General features: G+C 44.8%; 1 protein-coding gene across 7 annotated transcripts in view; it reads left to right on the plus strand.

The window, feature by feature from the left end:
- The window catches only part of col11a1a (collagen, type XI, alpha 1a), a 95,505-nt gene that overhangs the window by 22,521 nt on the left and 53,193 nt on the right, over nt 1-19,791 (plus strand). The window contains exons 5-15 of one of the 7 annotated variants that reach the window (XM_014157275.2): nt 5,522-5,647; nt 8,132-8,242; nt 9,055-9,165; nt 12,017-12,310; nt 13,698-13,751; nt 13,968-14,009; nt 14,321-14,383; nt 17,543-17,617; nt 17,895-17,978; nt 18,630-18,686; nt 19,664-19,717. In XM_014157275.2, the coding sequence (XP_014012750.1) occupies nt 5,522-5,647; nt 8,132-8,242; nt 9,055-9,165; nt 12,017-12,310; nt 13,698-13,751; nt 13,968-14,009; nt 14,321-14,383; nt 17,543-17,617; nt 17,895-17,978; nt 18,630-18,686; nt 19,664-19,717 (1,071 nt within the window). Of the gene's footprint in view, nt 1-5,521; nt 5,648-8,131; nt 8,243-8,597; nt 8,796-9,054; nt 9,166-12,016; nt 12,311-13,697; nt 13,752-13,967; nt 14,010-14,320; nt 14,384-17,542; nt 17,618-17,894; nt 17,979-18,629; nt 18,687-19,663; nt 19,718-19,791 lie in introns of all 7 variants that reach the window. The other 6 variants (XM_014157277.2, XM_014157276.2, XM_014157279.2 and 3 more) reach the window with 6 other exon arrangements.

The raw sequence follows: 19,791 nt of genomic DNA on the forward strand, positions 1-19,791 counted from the left end.
TCCCTCACCCCTTCACCTATCCACCCCTCCCTCACCACTCCACCCCTCCCTCACCCCTTCACCTATCCACCCCTCCTTCACCCCTCCTTCACCCCTCCACCCCTTCATCTATCCACCCCTCCCTCACCCCTCCCTCACCCCTCCACCCCTCCACCCCTCCCTCACCCCTCCACCCCTCCCTCACCCCTCCACCCTTTCACCTATCTACCCCTCCCTCATTCATCCACCCCTCCCTCACCCCTCCACCCCTTCACCTATCCACCCCTCCCTCACCCCTTCACCTATCCACCCCTCTCTCATCCCTCCACCCCTCCCTCACCCCTTCACCTATCCACCCCTCCCTCACCCCTCCACCCCTTCACCTATCCACCCCTCCCTCATTCCTCCACCCCTCCCTCACCCCTTCACCTATCCACCCCTCTCTCACCACTCCACCCCTCCCTCACCCCTTCACCTATCCACCCCTCCCTCACCACTCCACCCCTCCCTCACCCCTTCACCTATCCACCTATCCACCCCTCCCTCACCCCTTCACCTATCCACCTATCCACCCCTCCCTCACCCCTCCACCCCTCCACCTATCCACCCCTTCCTCACCCCTTCACCTATCCACCTATCCATCCCTCCCTCACCCCTCCACCCCTCCCTCACCCCTCCACCCCTTCACCTATCCACCTATCCACCCCTCCCTCACCCCTCCACCCCTCCCTCACCGTTTCACCTATCCAACCCTCCCTCACCCCTCCACCCCTCCCTCACCCTTTCACCTATCCACCACCCTCACATCCCTCCATCCCACCACCCCTCCATCCCTCCACTCCTCCTTCAGTCCTCCAGACTCCTTGGCACAAGGATTGTGTGAAATAGGTGGCCTGTGATCACAGGTGATCAACTTAAATGTGGCTTATAAAAATATATGCTTTGGCTCTGGCATGGTATTTTCATTGGTTTAGGCAGTAGGTGCTTTGGAGATATGTGGTCCATTAGGTGGTCTGTTTTGGTTTTGATTTACTGTATGTACGGGCCGGAGAAAGGGATTTTGATTAAATTCCAACCTGGTCTACAGTGAGATTTTTTTAGGATGTTCTGTAGTGTGGAACTGCAGTTGTACAATGAGCTGTTGATGGATTGTACCCTGGGATTGTCACAGAGAGAGAGAGAGAGAGAGAGAGAGAGAGAGAGAAAGATGGGGGAGACAGAGAGAGAGCTAGAGAGAGAGGTGGAGGGGGGAGACAGCGAGAGAGAGTGAGAGAGAGGGGGGAGACACAGAGAGAGAGAGAGAGAGAGAGAGAGAGAGGGGGGGAGACAGAGAGAGAGAGAGCGAGAGGGGGGGAGACAGAGAGAGAGATAGAGGGGATAGAGGAGGGAGAAAGCGAGAGAGAAAGAGAGATAGAGGGGAGACACACACAGAGAGAGAAAGAGGGGGCAGAGAGAGAGAGAAAGTGGGGGAGACAGAGAGAGAGAGAAAGCGAGAGAGAGGAGACATAGAGAGAGATAGAGGGGGAGGGGGAGGGGGGAGACACAGAGAGAGATAGAGAGAGATAGTGTGGGAGACGGAGAGAGAGAGATAGAGCGATAGAGGGGGAGACACAGAGAGAGCGAAAGAGAGAGAGAGAGAGGGGGGAGACAGAGAGAGAGAGGGAGAGAGAGAGAGTTAGAGAGGGGACAGAGAGCGAGAGAGAGCGATAGAGGGGGAGACACAGAGAGAGAGAAAGAGAGAGAGAGAGCGAGAGAGAGAGAGGGGAGTCATAGAGAGAGAGCAGAGAGAGAGAGAGAGAGAGAGAGAGAGAGAGAGAGGGAGTCATAGAGAGAGTGATGGCGTATTGATAGAGAGAGAGAGAGAGAGAGAGAGAGAGGGGGGGGAGTCATAGAGAGAGAGAGAGAGAGAGAGAGAGAGAGAGAGAGAGAGAAAGAGAGAGAGAGTGAGAGAGGGGACAGAGAGCGAGAGAGAGAGATAGAGGGGGAGACACAGAGAGAGAGATGGCGTATTGATGTTTATGCAATACCTGTCATGGATTCAGAAATATGTTTTGTTAACATGGGTGACACACATGCACGCATACCCGCATGCGCGCCCTCATAAACACACACACACACACTTTCTATACACAGTCCACAGTCCACTTAGCTTTCGACAAGTTATAGCCTGCTGCCTTCCACTTCTGTCTCTCTGCCAAACTTCTGCTGCTATTCCATGTATAGTGTGTGGCAGAAACACTGTCTGACATGCGCGTAACGGGATCAGTCAGCTTCTTTTCCTCTAGGCACAGTACTCGTCTGCCAGGCATGAGAGTTTATACTCCTTCAAGTTCCCTTCCAGCTGTCCTTCAAAGGTGTGAATAAGTGCAGGAAACTTTGTTAGCAATTATAGATTGAGAAGAATTCAGATGATGCAGCCAAGATGTACTGTATGCAGACAAGAGTGAGATATGATCTTTATGTGCTTTGGCTGTATCGCCCCTGTTGGAGATCAGCGATACAACGTAGATATACCGTAGATCTACTGGAACAGATACAAGGTAGAGAATTCTGGAACAAATATAACCTAGAGACAGTTCTGGAACGAATAGAACCTAGAGACAGTTCTGGAACAAATAGAACCTAGAGACAGTTCTGGAATGAATAGATCCTAGAAACAGTTCTGGAACGAATAGAACCTAGAGACAGTTCTGGAACGAATAGATCTTAGAGACAGTTCTGGAACAAATAGAACCTAGAGACAGTTCTGGAACGAATAGATCCTAGAAACAGTTCTGGAACGAATAGAACCTAGAGACAGTTCTGGAACGAATATATCCTAGAGACAGTTCTGGAACGAATAGATCCTAGAAACAGTTCTGGAACGAATAGAACCTAGAGACAGTTCTGGAACGAATAGATCCTAAAGACAGTTCTGGAACGAATAGAACCTAGAAACAGTTCTGGAATTGATAGAACCCCAGAGACAGTTCTGGAACGAATACATCCTAGAAACAGTTTTGGAATTGATAGAACCCCAGAGACAGTTCTGGAACGAATAGATCCTTGAGACAGTTCTGGAACGAACAGAACCTAGAGACAGTTCTGGAACGAATAGAACCTAGAGACAGTTCTGGAACGAACAGAATCTAGAGACAGTTCTGGAACGAACAGAACCTAGAGACAGTTCTGGAACGAATAGATCCTAGAAAAAGTTCTGGAACAAATAGATCCTAGAGACAGTTCTTGAACGAATAGAACCTAGAGACAGTTCTGGAACGAATAGATCCTAGAGACAGTTCTTGAACGAATAGAACCTAGAGACCGTTCTGGAACGAATAGATCCTAGAGACAGTTCTGGAACGAATAGAACCTAGAGACAGTTCTGGAACGAATAGATCCTAGAGACAGTTCTGGAACGAATAGAACCTAGAGACAGTTCTGGAACGAATAGAACCTAGAGACAGTTCTGGAACGAATGGATCCTAGAGACAGTTCTGGAACGAATGGAACCTAGAAACAGTTCTGGAATTAATAGAAACCCAGAGACAGTTCTGGAACGAATAGATCCTAGAGACAGTTCTGGAACGAATGGAACCTAGAAACAGTTCTGGAATTAATAGAAACCCAGAGACAGTTCTGGAACGAATAGATCCTAGAGACAGTTCTTGAACGAATAGATCCTAGAGACAGTTCTGGAATGAATAGATCCTAGAAACAGTTCTGGAATTAATAGAAACCCAGAGACAGTTCTGGAACGAATAGATGCTAGAGACAGTTCTTGAATGAATAGATCCTAGAAACAGTTCTGGAATTAATAGAAACCCAGAGACAGTTCTGGAACAAATAGATCCTAGAGACAGTTCTGGAACAAATAGATCCTAGAGACAGTTCTTGAACGAATAGATCCTAGAGACAGTTCTGGAACGAATAGAACCTAGAGACAGTTCTGGAACGAATCGAACCTAAAGACAGTTCTTGAACAAATAGAACCTAGAAACAGTTCTGGAACAAATAGAATCTAGAGACAGTTCTGGAACAAATAAAACCTAGAGACAGTTCTGGAATGAATAGAACCTAGAAACAGTTGTGGAACGAATAGAACCTAGAAACAGTTCTGGAACGGATGTCAGTCATTATGGCAGCCAGAAAACATGCTAGTGAACTCGCCAACCATGGAGGCTTTTCAGTATGTTTTATCACTCTGTGCAGTGTGATAATTCTATGCTATTATACTTTCTATTCTTACAACCTCCATTATTCTGTTTAAGATGCGTGTGTTTTCACCACCTAGACATCCTCCCAACGTTCTCAACCTTCCCTGAGGACATTTCGAGGGATGAAGGGTTCCGTCACAACCACACAGGATGCATCCCAAATGGCACCTTATTCCCTATTGAGTGCACTACTTTTGATCAGGGCCCTGTACTATAAAAGGAATAGAGGGCCATTTGAGACGCTGCTGTGCTGTGACACTCCCAAGGCGTAAAGTGCAGCAACCACTCTGGCTATACTTGTGGCCTTGTGGCTATAGTTATGGCTATAGTTAACTCTCCAGCCTGGGCTTGTGGTATGGGGGTGAAAACTACCTGGTTTAGATCCTACAGAGATGAGGCTACCAGGCTGGGCCATGAACATTTAGCCCTGGCCCCTGGCCCCTGGCACTGGTGTAGTTTAAAAGGTTCATCTGGTTTCACTCACGTTGAGTACCCTCAAAGTACCCAGGGGTATACTACCCCCTCTAACCAACCACCTCAACCCTTATTAGCTCTACCAATAAATGTTGAATTGGTGTTTAGCAGCAGATTCATGAGCTCTGCAATGCTCTTTGTTCTTTTTTCCCTGTCACAACAGTACAGTGCCTTGCAGTCTCTGCTGACATTTTGTCTATCACAGTCTGACACAAGATTGTAAATACTGCACTTCCATCATTGGTTTTCTCTGTCTGTCTGTCTGTCTGTCTGTCTGTCTGTCTGTCTGTCTGTCTGTCTGTCTGTCTGTCTGTCTGTCTGTCTGTCTGTCTGCCTGTCTGTCTGTCTGTCTGTGCTCCATCATAAATCACACCTTTGCTCTTCCCGCTGCTCAGACAGCACACATGGATTCCAGGTGTTTCGTCCTTTTGTCTTCCTGATGGTACGTTTGTTTGATTTCCATGGCTGGGTAAACCCCAGTGGTAAGAATAATAATTGACTTACCCAGCCAGTGTGTAAACTCGATTTCCTGTGCCCTGTGGATGAGTGTCTTGTGGTATGTGTCAAGCTGTTTAACCAGTGGGCTAGAATCACATTCCATTTCCCTTACTACCCCTTGCTAGCCTGAGAACTCTGAGACTGCACTGCCACAGACTAGCTCCTATAGGGGGGTGATGGGATGAAATGTTATCTGTATGGTTATGACCTTCTGTCTGTCCTCTGTACTTCCTGCTATGACCTTGTTTTATCTGATGTGAATATGTTCGGATGATAGACCGTTTATTGCTAACTCTCACCAACTGGAAGGGTTAGAGGTAAACAGGATTTTCCCACACCTAATCCTTCTTCATTTCCTTGTTGTCTTTCTGCAGGGTGACATCCAGCAGCTGCTGATTGTGGCCGATCCTAAAGCAGCTTATGACTACTGTGAACACTACAGCCCCGACTGTGAAACTCCCCACGGGCACTCCCTGCAGGCCCAGCAGCCCGAGGACGAGGTCAGTATGCTGAGGGCCACAGGGCTGTGGATGGGGGGGGGACCCACTATGGGGGTCCCAGATTCAGGCCCCCAGTGTGAATAAGTGCACCTTGACCCATTCTGGCGCTGCCAGCTCTTCATGTCCTTATGGGACCCTATGCAGCAAATCATAGATCCTAGACACACAGGACATACAAAGACTCACTAGTCCATCTTAGAGCATCATTAGATGTGTCAATGAATTGCAGTACTTCTATGGTATTTACTTCCTTTACCTTTAACGTCAATAGAGGATGGAGCAAGGCGATTGTAGTCTTGAGGGTCTTAACTCAGTACAACACCTAATGATCTTTTCAGAACACTCTTGAGGTACTTGCTCTTGAATTTCCTTACAGGTATTACAGGTATTTTTCTTTGAATTGGACCACAGTGGATATGATTTATATGCCACGATGTCTGTGTCCACTTTGGCGAGGAGAGTTCTATGGCTTGTTCGTCTAATGCGTTTCACAAATCCACCGTAGCACCAGAGCCAAACCGCAGGAACAGAACACAGAACACAGCCATCCACGTGCTTTAACACTGTCCTGTAAAGCGATACATGACATCTGTGTTATCCACAGATAAATAAATGAGTCATTTATACACCTATTAAAAACACTTAGAAACCCACAACAGAACAATAGGGGAGACCACAGGAGAGGGAGGGACACCTCTCTAACAGTCTGCTGACAGTACATATTAATGCCCCCCCAGTCTCCTTGAGGGTCCAGTATTTACTCAGAGTGCCTTGCTCTTGGTGTCCTGTCTGAGCGGTGCCAGGATGTAAATCTGTCGACTCGCCTGGACGGGATCCTCCATGTGGCCTCTCTCTCTCTCTCTCTCTCTCTCTCTCTCTCTTTCTCTCTCTCGCTCTCTCTCTCTCTCGCTCTCTCTTTCTCTCTCTCTCTCCCTCTCTCTCTCAGGCTCCCTCTCTCATTCTTTGTCTCTACCATCTATCTCTCTCTCTCTGTCTCCCCTCTCTCTCTCACTCTCTGCCTCCCCTCTCTCTCTGTCTCTCTCTCTATGTCTCCCCCTCTATCTCTCTCTCCCCTCTCTCTCACTCTCTCTCTGTCTCTCTCTCTCTCTCTCGCTCTATCTCTCTTTGTCTCTCTCTCTCTCTCTTTCCCTCAATCTCTATCTCTCTCTGCCCCCCCTCTCTCTCTCTGTCCCCCCCTCTCTCTCTCTCTTTCCCTCTATCTCTCTCTCTCTGTGTGTCTCTCTCTCTCCCTCTCTCTCTCTCTTACTCTCCTATGAGCCCATGGAAGACATCTCATCAGTCCCATTATCAGCTATGCAGCTGGATGGGGACTAACACTGATTCATCTGTGAAGGATGCAATTATTTTAACCCATGTCAAACAGTCAAGTTAAACCTCTGACAGTTTGATATACAATGTTATCAAAACAATGAGTTTCATCAGATAATGTAAAATGTCATGTATATTCAGTACACAATTTACTCCAAAAGTATATGTCATTTTACATAGCTCATCATTGATTATGCACTTGAACATGTTCAGTCTTCCCACCTATAACTACCAGGATGAGGAAAGGCTTTTACTGCCTCTGTTCATTTAATAAATCCCTTCTCCACTTTCCACTTCCTCTGAGTCATACGATAGTGTTTTATTATGTTCACTGGGGATGCTGTTAACGAGAGCAAGCCAGTCACACGGGCAGCTCCTCATTGTAACCACATATAAACCACATATAACCGCAGGGAAAGAAAGGGAAATCAAAACTAGCAGGAAGTTACACGTTCAGTAAATCCCACTCTTTAATCTACTCTGCTTCAGATGTAGGTGTTATAGGATGGAATTGAAACCGCTGCTATGACGGCGAAGCTCCATTAACCAAGCCCTGCCATATTACATGCAGCTGGTGTTGTTCTCATGGCTTTCCCTGATGTACACCTCAGCTTTTTAATAGCTTTTGCACACCACACCTGTTTACACATCTGTAGCTCTCACGTGGTTTCCATCATGTGCTGTTCTTAGTGTTTATTTCCATGTTTGGAGCGTTAGCCATCCTTTTAAAGATCAATGGCCAACTGATGCTTAACCCTAACCTTGCCATGCAGATGTATTGTTTAAGAGCTAGCTATCGCTCCTAAATCATATTACTATAATAGCAAAGTATTGTCTCATGCTGTGCAGCTACACCTCAGCTTTGTAAACAAGCGTTAGCCATGGATTTTCATTGGCAGAAAAGCTACACAGCATATCGTTGGAGACAATATTTTGATGACTTACAATATGCCATGCTAATTATTACATTGTACAATATTATTCATATTTTTTGTGAATAATGCAATCTAATGAATGTAACTTGTTACAGTTTTGATTCATAATATGTCCACGACGGACATGTTATATTTATATCATATTTTCTCTGTTCTCTGTTATGCTAATGCTAATGCTATAACATGCTAATCCTAACATCTCTCCCTCTCCCCCCTTCAGTACACTACTGCTGATGACTTAGATTACACTCAGTTCTATGATTACTCTGAAGTAGAAGGAGAGACAGAGAATGTTCCAACAGACGAGTACGAGGCGGGTAGTGACCCTCAGGTAAATGAAACACTGAAAAGAAAGAAAAATAGGCTTATTTGTCCTGTGGTGTCTTATTGTCAGTTATTTTGGCACCTCTTGTGCCCTCCCTCCCTTTCCCAACTCTTCTGGTTGACTGTTCTAATGTATGTCTTGATGTGTCAATCAAACTTGTATTCATAGCTACAAGACCCGCCCTCTGCTCTCACACGGCGAATGCCAGCTTTGAATGTTTGTCTTATGTTCAGTTTGTAGCTCAGGTTGAAAACATATCCCACAATTTCTGGTGTTGTTGTTTATTTTCAACCCCACCTCTTCAACTTCTCAATGTTGTTATGTGTTGTCTTGTTCTTCTATCACCATAACCTTCTTCCAGAGAAAGAAACGTAGTGTCTACATGAAAAAGAAGAGGACCCGAAAGTCCCTTAAGTCTAAGGCTAAGCCCCTAAAGTTCCAGGCCTCTAAAAAATCTGCAGCTAAAAAGTTAGCGGTCGCTAAGAAGAAGAGACAGATGAATGGCTATCATGGCTATCAAGCTACCGCGCCGGAGCTGCACCGATACAGAGTATTAGGGGTAACAGTACCAGTAACGAAACATCAGATCACATCCAGATCTTTCCTCTGACGTTTTCTGGGGAAAATCTGTGATGCTAGACTGAAAGCTATACCTAACCCCCCCCCCCCTACACCGTCTCTCTAGACCCAGCAGAGTTGTAGCCAGCTGGACAGGCCCAAGCGAATAACACCTTGTGTTGTGCTCGTTCTGTTTTAACCCGCTTCTATGTTCTTCTTCTTCTTCTTCTTCTTTCCTTTTCGATGTGACACAACTTCAGCTAAACAATGTAGACGGAGAATACACTGAGTATACTGACAGTGAGCTTGACTACGGAACTGTAGAGGGTACTCAAACTCAGTCTCCCATTGCCACCAGTGGACCAAACGAGGTAACTTTTTACATTTCATATTTAGTTTTTTATTTACTTATTACTACAAGAAAGAAAGAGCAGTTTTGGGGGAGTAAAAGAAACCAGGAAGACGTATTACCAAAGGAAGTATCTGGTATGAAATGACAAAGACAAAACAATTCAAATGTAATTGTTCTGTTTTGAACATGATGTTTTTTTGGGGACGGCAGAACTATTGGATAGAGAATATTATTAAGCATCAGAAAGCTACAACAATATATAATTCATGGCTTTATTCAATCCACTTTAGTACTATCCACTGACCTGTAAGTCAATTTTGCATCCTATAATGTAGTCTCAGTGGATTGTCATGCAAATAATGTGTAGCTTTCTGTTATTTATTTCAATTCTGGCTAAGGCTGCAGTTTCATGCGTATCTAATATTTATGTATGTATGTACATTACACTTCCTCAACAGTCATCTTAGAGGATACTGATTAATTCCGGGATAATTTTTGTACATTGAAATAATAATCGGTTATCTGCCTACCTCAGTATAGATTGATCTATTAGATGGTAATGGTATTATAATGGTATTATAATGGTATTCCAAATACAGTATTTTGGCCATTTATATTATTCTGGTATACTCACAGTACCAGTTATATGACAAGCAATAAGAACTATATGTGAAATAAACTGGGTCACAGCTGAAAGGAGAAGTAAGATAGGAATATATTTCATGACTGTTTTTGATTAGAAGAAAATACATTTTTCTTTAGTCTGTGTGGCTCTAAGACTTATCTAGAAGCCTTTTGTGAAATAAGTGAAGCTATATGTCGCCAGTTTAGAGGGCCAACAAATGGATTCTCCATATACACTGCAGCACAGTCTGCGTTCAGAGGCATCACAAACCAAAATAATCCAATCGTCAAAGTCACATTTGGTGTTACTTCATAGACAAAATGTACCTTTTACTTTTAGGAGTGGTGTACTTTTCTGTATGAGATTGATGGTACAGTAGGTAGGTAAAACGATTTGATTTGCAGCCTTACCCATGATTGACAGTATGCAATGGCCAATCATAAAAGGGCAAATTTCTCTCTGTGGAGAACCAAGCCCCTCCTTCTAGCCATCAAGTTTCTGCTGAGTTAAACATGGGGTTTGTGTTCTGTCTCCAGTGAGATATGGGTGTCACAGCAATCACCCCTGCTCAGCCGTAGATGGCCAGCCCGCTGCACAGCTTTTGATGAATAGTTCTCCCAATCGCACCAATAGAACTATGATCAACCAAGCAGAGGAATCTTCACAGCCGATTATGATACTTGTTGCACTGCGTTACTGCAGTAGCAATATGTTCCACATGGATGTGATTTCACTGGGTTATCTTTCCCTTGATTGCATATAATTTAAATTGACCATAGGGTAGAATGGAGTAAGCTGGGCCCACTGGATCATCTTCCCCCGTTCTCCCCTACATGCCAAAATCTGGTTCTCCCTCACTAAATTTAGTCTGATATTATCAGCTCAGATACCTGTGTCATGACATCCATTTTGTTGGCTTCCATAGCGAAGTCCACAACGATCACTCGTTATGACAGTGCTGTCAGATAGTGGTTGTTGAGCTTTGCCAAATGCAGAGTATGTCATAAATAATACAGTAACATGATAAACATTTGGTATCTATCCACATCATCTAGTAAATTCAACATCAAATCCATGGTACACTTATGTACTCTGCATTGAACTTCAAATCCCTAGTACACTTATGTACTTTGCATTGAACTTCAAATCCCTGGTACACTTATGTACTCTGCATTGAACTTCAAATCCCTGGTACACTTATGTACTCTGCATTGAACATCAAATCCCTGGTACACTTATGTACTCTGCATTGAACATCAAATCCCTGGTACACTTATGTACTTTGCATTGAACTTCAAATCCCTAGTACACTTATGTACTTTGCATTGAACTTCAAATCCCTAGTACACTTATGTACTCTGCATTGAACATCAAATCCCTTGTACACTTATGTTCTCTGCATTGAACATCAAATCCCTGGTACACTTATGTTCTCTGCATTGAAAATCAAATCTCTGGTACACTTATGTACTCTGCATTTTTGCACATTGCTATATTGTAGATTGACCATTTATGAAATATGCTTGTAGTGTCATTTCAGATTTACTTAATCTATTTCAGTCTTTTTTTCACCATTGTACATATATTGATATTTTGATGGTATGTATTATGTTTGTGCAAAAAATACTGAAATAATCTAAAGACTGAAATAACCTAAAGACTGAAATAACCTAAAGTCTGAAATAACCTAAAGTCTGAAATAACCTAAAGTCTGTCTTAGACTTGACTGATTGACGTAAATGTGATCATCTAAATTGATAATGCTTTTTTTGAAGTCATCAAGGTAACACTTTATTTGTCCCTTTTTGTTTTAGGCCTGAAGTCAATACTGGACAATGATAATATCTGTTGCATGTCACACGTACAGTGCATAGACATTACAGAGTAACAGACACCAGTTTGTTTCACTGTAAGAGACTAGTCTTCAACGTAATGACTTACAGAGTAACAGTATATGGCTAGACTATAATTACACACTATCATAAAGTTAAATCAATATCTTACCAACAAACATATAGATTTCCACAAGGGTAAATGGGACTTAAATAAGGTGTTACCACATTACCATAGCCTTCTCCATGGATCACCATGCTCATTTCATTTTGACCTGCTAAGGCTTTACATAGACAGTAGTCTCCTCTACCTACCTATGACTTAACTGCTTGACTAACAACCCTGTTCCCTCCGTTGCTCACCCCTCCACCTCCCCCATCCCCTCAACGCTCCGCTGCTTGGGTAACATAAGGCTGTCGAGGAGGAGATTGTTGCTGGTGACTATGTTGTCACTGGAGCCGCCCCACTGAGTCAGGAGCCCACCGGTGCCCCCGAGGCTGGCCTGGACAGTGTGGACCCCGGAGTGGACGAGTATGACTTTAAGGAGTATGACCTAGGGGGCGTGTTGGACAATAAGCAGTATGAGTATGGGGTGTATGATGAGTATGGAAATGTGGCCGCTGAGCTACCCAACCACATGGATACTGTTGAAGAAGAGGTGGGGCTGGGGGTTCCCGCGGAAACGGAGGAATTCACCCAGACTGCCGTAAGTATGGCCCCCCGACTGAGGGGTGTGTGCATGAACCAGGGGTGTGCGCCGTGGGGCCCCAACCCGGCCCACGGGCTGTGGTTATGGAAATCACAACTCTCTCACTTCAGAAGCATTGTGGCTCTAGTTTGTCTTGGCATGGGGAGTTTGTCTGTCATTGTCATGCTGTTTGTGTGTGTGGAGGCTGTGTTAGCTTGAATCATCCACCTCACCTTCCTTCCCAGTCGATGAATGCGTTTGTCTGCCTGCGCTGTCCCACTGTCTGGATGGGCTAGACATTTTAGGGGTTGGCCCGATAGGGAGAAGGAAAGTGCATGACACTTTTAGGTAACAGCTTGCCTTCGACTTAACTTCAGCACAGCCTAGATCTGAGGGAACGTCAATTACCCCCTACCGCGCACACACACACACACACACACACACACACACACACACACACACACACACACACACACACACACACACACACACACACACACACACACACACACACACACACACACACACACACACACACACACACACACACACACACACACATAACCTCTTCTACCCACTTTCAGCTCACACACACCCTGCTTAGACCCTACCGAGTTCACCAGCTAAACAGACACCCAGTACAGAAACGGGCTTCTTACTGAGCAGTATGTGTGACTAGTTCAGTGGAGAACACAAAATTGTAGAATCCACCACCCAAACAACCTACCACAGAAGTAAATAACCATAAGACAGTGAATTCTGCCACTTCCTCTCCACATTTCCATTTTGAGTTATGTCTGTTTTAATGTCTTCTAGACAGGAAATCATAGAGCCCATGGCCGTCAGTGTCTGAGACCGTCAGGCCGAAGCTCTCATGGCAGGAGACTTCTACTCAGTATACTTGCCTTGTCGCATATGTTATATATTAAAACCAAGTCATTGGTGTTGATTCCCTGTATGTTTCATCCAGTCATCCTAACACACGGTCCCATGTGACCCATATGAATGCAATGACACTGCTTTCCATTTCACGCATGTTGATCCATCCTCCTTCATTGAGACTAACATGTTCTACCTGTTTCTCTCTCTCTCTCTGCTCTTCATTCCTTCATTCCTGTAGTTGTTGACTAGCTCATCACACATCACTCTATTAAATCTGGTGTGTCCATATAAGAATATGATACTGGATTGGCACGATTGTTACACTTTTGTCCTTAGCATTATACTATAGTAACAAATATCATATTCCTATACGCCGCGCATCGATAAGATCGTGCTCTTTGCTCGTGGAATTGCCTCTTTCACTCTTCTCACCCCTCATTCTGCCCATCCCCGCTGGTCATTGATCCAGTGACTGTAGCTCCATATGAAGAAGCTCACACAGGTGTCCTTCCTATCTTCACAGGTGGCTGGTGGTGGGGAGAAAGGAGAGAAGGGCGAACCCGCTGTGATCGAACCTGTAAGACCCTAAACACAACACTGCTGGTGTTGAGGGAATATGTGTACCCAATCAAATTGTGTCATACAGGAAGTTGAAATAACTGTTTGGTTATGAATGAATGTGCTCCTCCATGCTGTGTTGTGTTGTGTAGTGCTGTGGTAATTGCTGCACCATGTTTGTGTTTCTCCTTGCTGTCCCGTTTATTCATTCATGTTGTCTGTCAATCATGTTTAGGGCATGCTGATTGAAGGACCTCCTGGACCTGCAGGCCCAGCTGTGAGTAACACATCTATTCATCCTGAGGCTATGGGAACGTCCATAATGCCCCCCTGTTCCCTTTATAGTGTACAACTTTTGACCAGGACCCATAGGGCTCTGCTTTAACGTAGTGAACTATGGTGTCATTTAGGATGTCAAAAGAATGGGACAGATCTTTTCTCAAACCTCAATGAAAATGTTCTGTTAAGTAGCATACTGTACATGATTTGTGAGTCAGCCTCAATGTATAGGGATCTATCTCAAGTCAGGGTTCAGGCCTATGTAACAACATTGCTGTGCCTTGTTTTGACTGGGTTGTGTTTCTGTAGGGTCTACCAGGCCCCTCAGGACTACAAGGACCCCCTGGTGTTGCTGGAGATCCTGGTGACAGGGTGAGTCTCTGTTCCTGTATACTCCTCGTTCTATCTTAATCTCTCTCTTGCTCTCTCTCTCCCTTATTCTCTCTATCTCTCTCACTCTCTCTCTCTCTATTGCTTTCTCTCTCTCTCTCTATCTGTCTCTCACTCTCTCTCGCTCTCTCTCTCTCTCTCTCTCTATCTATCTCACACTCTCTCTCTCTCTATTGCTTTCTCTCTCTCTCTCTCTCTCTCTCTCTATCTGTCTCTCACTCTCTCTCACTCTCTCTCTCTCTATTGCTTTCTCTCTCTCTCTCTCTCTCTATCTGTCTCTCACTCTCTCTCGCTTTCTCTCTCTCTCTCTCTCTCTCTCTATCTGTCTCTCACTCTCTCTCGCTCTCTCTCTCTCTCTCTATCTATCTCACACTCTCTCTCTCTGGCTCTCTATTTCTTTCTATCCCTCCCTCCCGCTCTCTCTCTTTTTATTTCTCTCTCTCTCTCTCTCTCTCTCTCTCTCTCTCTCTCTCTCTCTCTCTCTCTCTCTCTCGCTCTCTCTCTGTGTAAGCATGTGTGAATGTTTGTGTGTATGTGTGTGTGTGTGCGACCTCTGGGAGAAAGAAAGTGTAGAGTGAGAGGTGGAGAGGACGAAAGATGGAGAAAGATGGAGGAAGTGGGTGAAGTGGGGAATTCCCATGTCAGGTCTGTCGTCAACTGTGTTGCTTCCTGGGGCTCAGTCAGGAAGCAACACATGTCTTGTCATGGTCAATCTGTGTGGTCCTGTCACATAGGACAGTCTCTATCTGAGGGCAGTTTAAATAATCTTGTTGTTGTAGTTTTTATGTTTGGCAATGACTACAACTGGTCTACAGTGAAATTACTGTAGCACATGAATATATACACACATTCAAATCTGAAGAGACAGTTGAAAAACATTAAATTAGAGCGAGAGAGAGAGAGAGAGAAAGAGAGAGAGAGAGAGCGGGGGATGAAACAGCAAGGGAGAAGAGAGAAGGCATGTGCAGCTGGATGAAGAACTAGGGAGACAGAGAGAGATGAAAGGATGACTGTAGGGTGGAGAGGAGGGGAAACCCACAGACTGTTAAAGTCTTGTTTTCATTAGCTCCAACAGTACAGCTGATTCCATGTATAAAGTCAACATATTGTATTTTCAGGGCCAAATTTCATAAATGATCTCATAGTAGGTTTGCTGATCTAGGATCAGCTTTGCCTTTTAGATCCTAATGAATATGATTACTTGGACAAGGGGGACCTGGTCCTAGATCAGCACTTCTACTCTGAGATGCTTTAATGAATGTGGGCCCTGTTATAGACTAGTAATCAGCATTAAGCTGTGGCAGAATACTTAGAAATGGCTTCCTTTCTTAACTCACCACAGACTGACAGTTAAGGTACTTGGTTAAGGTCACACCACTTTGATTTCCTCAATTCCTACATAACCAGATTATTTGGAATAGTAAGGTAAAGTTATGTACTCAGAGCAGGTATTAGTTATCATTGTAATCGACCGTGGAACAGTGTAATACATGTGCTGTAATTCACTAGGTGGAAGTATGTCAGTTTGCTCTATGCATGGAAGAATGAACGAACTAACAAATTCATGAATGAACGAATATATTCCAGTGATTATAAAATATAATTAGTGTTTCATTTAATATTATTGAACATAATTAGTACTGTCAATAGTAATTAGCATAAAATCAGTAGCTGAGAGTAATTTACCAATATATTATTTGAGTTTCCATGTATGCATTTCTGGTTTAAAGCAAACATTTAACCAGTGGCAGCCTTAACATTTTTGTTCTGTTTTTCTTGGAATGGCTACAATCGATCACACACATACACACACGCACGCACGCACGCACGCACACGCACGCACACACACGAACACACACGCACACACACACAAACACACACACACAGCCAGGCATGCAAGTGGCTGTTGGTTTTGGAGAGAGGACAGAGCCATGGCTCACAGAGAGGCCAGGTTATTCTGGTTGTGTGAGGAGGGAATGGAGAGGCATCCTAATGATGCCAACCGTCCCTGGGCAAACACACCTCTGCCATTTACTGTGTGTGTTTGTGTAGGCCTATCCCTATGTGTGTGTAGAGTTATATTTACTGCTCAAAATGATCATTTCATATTGATGCTTACTCATTTTGCATAATAATCACACTTCCTGAACCAAAGTAATACCATACACCTCATACAACCAACGTCCCTATAGCACCTCACATAACTAGACTTAGTACACACTTGCCATGTGTACCATAAATTATTATGTCTTTGTTCAGCTGCAAATGTCATTCCACACAACATGACACCACTCTGTGGCCAGTGTAAGTGAAGGAAATGGGTCAGGCCGAAAGGACAGGATAATCACCTGGGCTGCTGTAGAGTCCTCTGCTCTGATACTTTACTGAAGTACATATGGTAAAGTAGTTATTACAGTACATTCCTAGATATTCCAGCTGAGTACAGTCACTTCCAGCCACCTAGTAGTGAGGTTATTCTCCTCTCCTTATCTTTCTGGTGTTGTAATGATGGATGGATGAGAATGATGATGAGGATGTTCTTATTTTCCCTTTGAATGGTGAACATAGTGTGTATGTTTATCTCCCCCCTCCCTCCCTCCCTCCCTCCCTCCCTCCCTCCCTCCCTCCCTCCCTCCCTCCCTCCCTCCCTCCCTCCCTCCCTCCCTCCCTCCCTCCCTCCCTCTCTTGCTCTCTCTCTCTTTCCCTCTCTCTCTTTCCGTCTCTCTCTCCCCTCTCTCTCCCCCCCTCTCTCCTCTCTCTCTCTCTCTCTCTCTCTCTCTCTCTCTCTCTCTCTCTCTCTCTCTCTCTCTCTCTCTCCCTCCCTCCCTCCCTCCCTCCCTCTCTTGCTCTCTCTCTCTCTTTCCCTCTTTCTCTTTCCCTGTCTCTCCCTCTCTCCCTCTCTCCCTCTCTTTCTCTCCCATCTCTCTCCCTCCCTCTCCCTCCCTCCCCCTCTCTCTCTCTCTCTCTCTCTCTCTCTCTCTCTCTCTCTCTCTCTCTCTCTCTCTCTCTCCCTCCCTCTCCCTCCCTCCCTCTCTCCCCCCCTCTCTCTCTCTCTCTGGGCATGTTCTAACATGGCATCTTTCCATCCTGATGGTTGTTCATTCTGATTTATCACCTTCTCTCTGTGACTCCTTTTCCAAGGGTCCCGCAGGGCGGGCAGGTCTGGCAGGAGCCGACGGTTTACCAGGTCCTCCGGGTACCATGCTGATGCTGCCAGTAAGTACCAGACCTGACATAATGCTTAATACATACAATCCAACAAACACTAATGTCTACCAGTATTTAAATGTATTGGCAAATGTAAAGCACTTTACGACAACTACTGATGTAAAAAGGGCAAAAATAAATGAATTGATTGATTGTCTTGCTTGATCTTGATCCATATGTTGTCTTTCTTGGTCCATGTCCTTGATTGATATTTAGATGTTTGTTGTTCACACGCAGCATGATTGTGATTTGTCTTTTGTAAGGCCTGTGTTTCTCTGTGTGACAGTTCCGTTTTGGAGGGGACGGAGAGAAGGGACCCGTAGTGTCTGCCCAGGAGGCCCAAGCCCAGGCCATCCTCTCCCAGGCTAGAGTGAGTACACCAGGGCCGTAATTGGCCAAAGAGGGCCGAATGCCATTGCTGTAGCAGGCCGAAGGGGGCCGAAGCAGGCCGATGAGGGCCGAAGCAGGCCAAACAGTGCACCAGGGCTGAAGTGGGCCAAAGGAGGCCAAGCGGCTCCAGTGTAGCCTTTGGGGGGGTGGGGGGGGGGGGTGAAATGATTAAAATTTTTTATTAAAAAGATAACCTCTTTGGCATTTCAGCTATCTTGCTGGGGGGGGGGCTGAGAGAGGTGCTGAGCAGGCTGCATGCAGGACCACAGCCTGTTTGGACAGATGCAGGAGGCATTTAAAAATAGTACAGGAGTTCATGACCCACGATTGGGCCATCCCAACAGACCAACAGGTGACTGAGGAAAGAGAGAGAGAGAGAGAGAGAGAGAGAGAGAGAAGAAAAGGATTGGGTCTTGTACGAGTGTAGGCCATTGCGTCATCATGTTTCACTTACGGTAGACCCATGACACCACAGAAGAAGAGTAGTAGTGGGCTATAAGAGAGTATTTGAGTTAGGATGTTAGGATGTCTGTGGGGCGCTGTGACATATGGAGGGTGTCTCGCTCTGACTGGTGATTTGTCATCCCTTCCCTTCTCCACCCCCTCCACCCTCCCGCCGTCTACCCCACAGCTCGCCATGAGAGGTCCCTCAGGTCCAATGGGTCTCACAGGAAGATCCGGTCCAGTGGTAATTTTCCGTTCTTCCACCCGTCATAACACACACAGCCAAACACGTCCCTCTTGCTAAGTCTTTCCACCTCATGTAAGGAATGGTGAACACAGGTCATCGACAGCCCTGTCAGAAACCCACAAAGTATTATGTCACAATTCACCGCTATTTTTCACCCTCCCTATGAGCTATCTTCCTCCATATTACCATCCTGAGCTACTAACCAGCTATATGGGTTCCTGAGTAGAGATGAAACATGAACAAGATTAGAGGGTTGAAGCTTATTTTTATAATTCTAGTGCATTTCCCTTTGTTTGTGTTCATTTGATAGGTCTACCTTAGGTCTTCCCCTTTAAAACCACAAAGTCCATGATAGTTCTTAAAACTTGGCTGTAATTATTAAATCACTAGTTGGGAATGTTTCAGTCGCGAAGACCAGTAAGGTGCTTTAAAAGTTCTACCTAGCCTTGCAATAGAACCCCACAATTTTAGACTTAAGTATATGCCCCAAAAATACCCAATTAAGTTCTAGAGCACCAAAAGGAAATTCACATTTTTTACGTTTTTTTTTGTCATATACATTCATCTCTGTTGAATAATACATTTTTGGTGCAGATTAGATAGCTGACACATGGAGATGTTCAAGATGAAACATACTTTAGTCCTGATTAAAGATACTCACACACTTATAGTCATCCTATCTAAATCCTTTTAAAAACAGATGAAGATAAAGAGTTCTTACTTTGCCTGGGATATAATTCTATACAATGGTTTTGTAACATTGTTTAATAAACTTTTCCTTTTTTTCTACAATACATGTCAGTTCCTCTATTCAAACAACACAAAAAACATCAACTAACAGCTAAATGTCGCCATCTGCTGTTTCATTGTATGAAACATATACTCACCTTACTGGCTGTGTGGAGTTATGATCAAGCCATAGGACTGACTTAAGATTTGTGTCCGTGTTTCTCACTGGTCCATCTCTATCTCAGGGTGTTCCTGGTTCTGCTGGACTTAAAGGTGATAGTGGAGACCCTGGTCCTCAGGTGAGAGGTTAAACATATACCTGTAGACTACTTAACACACTCACAGTGATAGTCTACACTATACCTCACTACAG

Source organism: Salmo salar, chromosome ssa19, assembly GCF_905237065.1.
Source record: "Salmo salar chromosome ssa19, Ssal_v3.1, whole genome shotgun sequence".
Classification (NCBI taxonomy): Eukaryota; Metazoa; Chordata; class Actinopteri; order Salmoniformes; family Salmonidae; genus Salmo; species Salmo salar.